The sequence below is a fragment of the Haliotis rubra genome, unplaced genomic scaffold (genome assembly GCF_003918875.1).
Source record: "Haliotis rubra isolate DU_JTF1 unplaced genomic scaffold, ASM391887v1 Scf1033, whole genome shotgun sequence".
In the NCBI taxonomy this organism is placed as follows: domain Eukaryota; kingdom Metazoa; phylum Mollusca; class Gastropoda; order Lepetellida; family Haliotidae; genus Haliotis; species Haliotis rubra.
This window is the reverse complement of record NW_025764930.1, coordinates 196,597-202,596: the sequence shown is the minus strand read 5'-3', so window position 1 is coordinate 202,596 and position 6,000 is coordinate 196,597. Positions and strand designations below refer to the sequence as shown.

The following is a 6,000-nucleotide window of genomic DNA, read 5'->3' as shown; positions in this document are numbered from 1 at the left end:
TTGGTTGAGCATATGTTTACTCCATTCTAATCTTACACCCACTTCAAACTCTTGTTTATCGTTTTTTCTCTTCAGAATCAGATGTCTTCACCGTGATTTCGCCTCTAAGATTCTGCAGCAGCAACTGTAAAGGCAGAAAGGAATGGAAAACGGCAGCGTCAAAGTCAGTCTTGATTATCGCCAAAATAGATTGGTCTCAAATGTGGTGGCGGTCACAGAAATAGATTTTTTGAGAAGCATTGACGCTAATGGTCAGCATGTCCTGCCCCTGTCCTGGACCCTGCCATTGCCCCTAGCCTGCCCCGTCTTTGACCCCTACCCCGCCCTTACCCCTGACCCTGCCATTGACCCTGCCCTTGCCCCTGGCCTCGACCCGTCCTTGCCCCCCTGCCCCGTCCTTGCCCCCTGTCCCGTCCTTGCCCCCCCTGTCCCGTCCTTGCCCTGCCCCCCCTGCCCCTGCCCCTGCCCCTGCCCCTGCCATTGCCCCTGCACCTGTCCCTGGCCTCGACCCGCCCTTGCCCCATCCCCTGCCCCTGACCCTGCCATTGACCCTGCCCCCCCTGCCCCTGCCCCCCTGGCCTCGACCCGCCCTTGCCCCATCCCCTGCCCCTGCCCCTCTCTGGCCCCGACCCGCCCCCTTGCCCCATCCTTGCCCCTGCCCTTGCCCCTGCGCCCTTGCCCAGCCCTTGCCCCATCCCCTGCCCCTTCATTCGTTAATAAATATAGGTTTCAATTCTTTTCTCCAAATTTCAGACAATTTATCCAAAAATGGCATATACAATCCGAACTTCATGGAGAAATTTTCTAATTGACAGCATCTATGCAAAAGTGGGGCTAAGACATTTAGGCCGGTAGTAGGCACTCCAAATATAGCCCCGCATATACTAATCTTTTTCCTTTAGCTTGGTTTATTTTTTGTTGATAAGTGATCTGATTTTGATCTGTATCACCAAAAAGCCAATTACCTTCTACTGATCTGAACTAGAAACTAGAAAATGTCTGAACTGGAAACGTTCTGAACTAGCTGAAAGGAATGACGTAAACTTTTCAGTGGTGACATACCCTTCATGTCAAACAATATTTGACCCGTTCAGATCCGGGCTAGAATGATTGATCTTCAGTAACCCATGCTTGTCGTAAGAGGCGACTAACGGGATCGAGTGGTCAGACTGACTTGGGATCAGGCTGACTTGGTTGACACATGTCATCCGTTCCCAAATGTGTAGATCGATGTTCATGCTGTTAATCATTGGATTGTCTGGTCAAGACACGAATATTTACAGACCGCCGCCATATAGCTGGGATATTGCTGAGTGACAAAACTTAACTCACTCGAACAATATTTATACACCTGCTGGTTTCCTACATTGGACTTGTAGAAAGTCAGTTTGGTTTAAGGGATACACGTTGAAATAAGACTGAAAACCTAATAAAAGCAGTATTCCTCTCAAACCTTTTTCTTTTTCTCGATACTCAGGTTTGTCGCCAGTACGTAGCTGAGTTTGGTGAAAGCAGCTTGGGGCGTCATGTCCATGCCGAGAACAAGTCCACTCTGGACCAGATCCTGCAAAGTTACTTTGATGTAGAGGATGTCGTATTTAGACGTATCTTGATGTAGAGGATGTCGTATTTAGGCGTGTCTTGATGTAGAGGATGTCGTATTTAGACGTATCTTGATGTAGAGGATGTCGTATTTAGACGTATCTTGATGTAGAGGATGTCGTATTTCGTATCTTGATTTAGAGGATGGATTTGTCTTGATGTAGTTGATGTAGAGGATGTCGTATTTAGGCGTGTCTTGATGTAGAGGATGTCGTATTTAGTATCTTGATGTAGAGGTCTCGTATTTAGGTATCGTGTAGTAGGATGTCGTATTTAGGCGTATCTTGATGTAGAGGATGTCGTATTTAGACGTATCTTGATGTAGAGGATGTCGTATTTAGACGTATCTTGATGTAGAGGATGTCGTATTTAGGTGTATCTTGATGTAGAGGATGTCGTATTTAGGCGTGTCTTGATGTAGAGGATGTCGTATTTATGGCTTGATGTAGAGGATGTCGTCTTGATGTAGAGGATGTCGTATTTAGGCGTGTCTTGATGTAGAGGATGTCGTATTTAGGCGTGTCTTGATGTAGAGGATGTCGTATTTAGGTGTATCTTGATGTAGAGGATGTCGTATTTAGGCGTGTCTTGATGTAGAGGATGTCGTATTTAGGCGTGTCTTGATGTAGAGGATGTCGTATTTAGGCGTTTCTTGATGTAGAGGATGTCGTATTTAGGCGTTTCTTGATGTAGCGGATGTAGAGGGCGTCGTGTTGATGAGCGACATCGGGAAGAGTTAATAACCACGTTCCCACCATGATATCATTATGTTCGTGATGATTAATTTCTATACAATCGATTATGAAAAACATTTAGCTAATATCACCAGAAAGATAACATCCTTGTTGGACAGCCTGTACATTATATAGTTTACTTAAATCAGTTGTCAGGGAAAGGGAAACTTTACCTTCAGTGATGTATTTGTCGCCACACCTCCTCTCAGACAGCTTGTAATGTTAACGAATATACGATCTCCACCTTTCACGAGTTTCTCGAGGGCACCCATCACTTCATCGCTCATGTTCCCTGCCCCATGGGAAAGTAGGACCACGCCTTTGAAATCTCGAGCAAAACACATCACCTACAAAACATTTCCCCGGAACTGTTGTTCACTCTTGATACGCAGACGACACCCACGTAACAAAACCTACTGCCAGCATTGACATTTATGTACTCGCGTCTACTTAGCTCCTGAAGATCTGAACGTAACTGAAAATTACATGTCAAAGTTTAGCTTTCAGTCTGTCAAGAAAGAGTGAGTAAGTCAATCTTTAACATCACATCGGCAAGTTTTTAGAAATTGTAACGAGAACAAAGTTTGACGTTGGTAAAGACTGACTGACTGACTGAGTTTAGTTTTACGCCGCTTTTAGCAATATTCCAGCAATATCACGGCGGGGGACACCAGAAATGGGCTTAACACATTGTGCCCATGTGGGGAATCGAACCCGGCGTTGGTAAAGAATATGTGCATAATATAACACCTGTCAAAGAACAGTAAAGTTACTAAATTATCACAGTTAGAATTAAACTAGCATGTAAAGTTAAAACTAATAGCAGTATTTGGACATGCACAATATAAAAACACAGGCTATAGATCGCGAACAACTGAGGGTAGATCACCATACGAGGGGCCATGGGGACTTACAGTACCTTTGCTACCTGCATGGACCTTAGCTCGATTTATACCATCCCTTCAGCCGTGGCGTTTGTAGGCAAATTTAGCAACAAATAAAATGACAGTAATGCTACGATTTATAATGTAGTAGATCAACATTTACTTCGAATGTTTTGGATGTACATATCCTCTGAGGACAATTTTACGGTACTTCAACATCACTCGAGGTTACCGCCATAAGATCTTAAGGTACCAGTAGCCAGTAGAGATACTGAAATGTTTAGCAGGGATGAAAAGACAAATACAAAAAAAAATAAATAAAGAATTCTCCCTTTCCCCACCTATAGTATTTGTAAATTGCTTTTGGCTCTTTTTAGCAGTTGCTAATTTAACCTACCTCCAAGGAGGACGTTGACAGTTAAAAACAGGTTGACTGGTCAAAAACTGAGATCACAACAGCAGATTTTGAACACAAAATAAATGAGTAATGGTCGACAAAAAAAAGAATGTTGGAAACAGTTTCTGTGTCGGCCATTTTGAAGATTGGGTTCGAACCCCTTGGTGAAACTGGGCTGTTATACTTTCGCATATTCTGACACACTGACCATATCTGCAGACATCCCCGGATACAACAACAGCATACCGACGTCAGCCTTGTCGCACACCGGTAGAACATCCAGGTCTTCGGTGACTGGGTTCCGTCTCACCAGGTTCTCCTTCACTGCAAGGGAGTAGGAAGATGGCAGTTGCTGGCTCGTCGCGGTGGGAAGCAAGTGAGTGGTGGTGGGAATATAATAATGACTTCTTCCAGTAGGGCACAGATCAGTAACACCAGCACTCAACACAGATTTAGCAAGTTGACTGTACGATGTATCATAACGAAACTCTTGAAATAGGAAATCAAGGTGTCAAAAGCTGTTCACCTTATCGGTAAGAGGTTAGAGGGGAGGGTTACAGATTAAAAGAGGGTTTGTTTCCTTTCTGGGTTTCGCCAATGGGGGTAGACCCTAGTGGGAAACTGATACATTGTCTATAGTCTGTAGTGAAAACGTACCGGTGAATTTCACTTTAAACAAAAAGGTAAATCGAATAAAGTGAAATTAAGATTGCGAATCCTGAGTGAGCGAGTGAGTTGTTTTACGCAGCTTCTAGCAATATTCCAGCAATATCACGGCGAGGACACCAGAAATGAGGTTCACACATTGTACCCGTGTGGGGAATCGAACCCGGGTCTTCGGTGTGACGAGCGAACGTTTTAACCACTATGCTACCCCACTGAGATATTGTGGATATTACTTAAATGTTAACTCTTAACGATGGCTCTCTTCTGAAGAAACCGTTTCCAGTTTTGAAGAAACCTACCCGAGATGTTCACGTCCAGTGTGCCTTCAACCACGTCGACTGTCGCTAGGGGGGACATGTTGGGGGAAATGAAGGCGTCGAAGTTGACGGAGTCCAACTTGGTGGTCCTGTTGGCTCGGAAGACCGTCTTATTGAAGCACAGCATTACCTGGAAGTCAAAAACATCGACCACATGTCATCGTCCACTGATACTTGCAATACCAAACCTCAATACTGCATGTAATCTCAGGACAGAGTCCTTGAATGTGTACAAAACTACTACTTTTGGTGACTTTGGGATTAGAATCGCAGATCCTACAAATATGCCGGTATTGTTTGGACAATTTCACACAAGACCTAGGTAAATAATATTTATCACAGCCATGTATTTCAGCGTGACGTCATAAATAGTGATCAATTCATAAATTAACATTTACATGTCCATATTTATGTATGATTATTTTACTCTTTGCCACGTGCTACAGACGACTTGATGAATTAAATTCCAAAACACAACCCGGCGAGAGTTTCACCACGGTGTAGCAGCTAGGGGCAACCATTGTCGTACCTCGGGGACCTTGCGAGTCGCCATGATGAGGGAACACAACAGATTGTTCAAGCCGTCTGTTGACGAGTAGGAGATTGGGATCTGTAGAGACATGGAGAAATTCATAGTATTGTATGAAGGATGGTTATCAACATGAATCAGCTGTTCGGGTATCTTATGGAGGCTGTTGAGATGACATACAGAAGCCGTTCAAATTGTGTGGTGAAACCATTAACATGTCATACAGACACTATTCAGATACCATACAGACACTATTCAGATACCATACAGACACTATTTAGATACTATGCAGACTCCAGACGTCATGTAGACTGTTTAAATGCTAAAAATCACTTCAAGACTGTCAACTCTGGTATGTAAGAAAACAATTGTACGTCGATGATGTAATTCGTTTCAGGCGATTGTCAATCAGAAGCATGGGATTGTTGCAATTGTAGGACCAGTTGGTGGAAGACGTTTAAGTCACGCTCTATAAGACCTACTTTGGATTTGAACGAATATGACATTGAAGGAAAACTGATTTGTATGGATAGTCAACTTCTTTATTGCAATGAGTGCGACGTTTCGGTGTAGGTACTAACACCGTTATCAAGCAAGTGATACAACAACTGAAGCAAGGAGAATATATACATAGCTGTATAGTGAGTATATACAATTAACAAGGTTGATGTACATTGGATATTTGATAAGTGATTACAGCAGAGGAGGTTGATGTTCAGAGTGAGTGATTGTGATTAGAGTTGAGTTTATACAATTGATGAGTTGACGTACAATAGTTGTGATTACAAGCACAAAGGAGGGAGCATGGAAGCCAGATGGACAAAGGAGGTAGGGGAAGGATTACTGGTGGTGGTCTTTGATTAGGTGGTGA

At 43.5% G+C, this 6,000-nt stretch overlaps 1 protein-coding gene across 4 annotated transcripts in view; it reads right to left on the bottom strand.

The window, feature by feature from the left end:
* The window catches only part of LOC124273312 (60 kDa lysophospholipase-like), a 22,049-nt gene continuing 16,049 nt past the window's right edge, over window positions 1–6,000 (bottom strand). For all 4 annotated transcript variants that reach the window (XM_046708554.1, XM_046708566.1, XM_046708571.1 and 1 more), the window contains 6 exons: window positions 5,130–5,210; window positions 4,583–4,730; window positions 3,826–3,941; window positions 2,510–2,683; window positions 1,454–1,564; window positions 1–124 (listed from right to left, as the gene is read on the bottom strand). In XM_046708554.1, coding sequence (XP_046564510.1) covers window positions 56–124; window positions 1,454–1,564; window positions 2,510–2,683; window positions 3,826–3,941; window positions 4,583–4,730; window positions 5,130–5,210 — 699 coding nt within the window. In that variant the 3' untranslated portion in view covers window positions 1–55. The remainder of the gene's footprint in view (window positions 125–1,453; window positions 1,565–2,509; window positions 2,684–3,825; window positions 3,942–4,582; window positions 4,731–5,129; window positions 5,211–6,000) is intronic.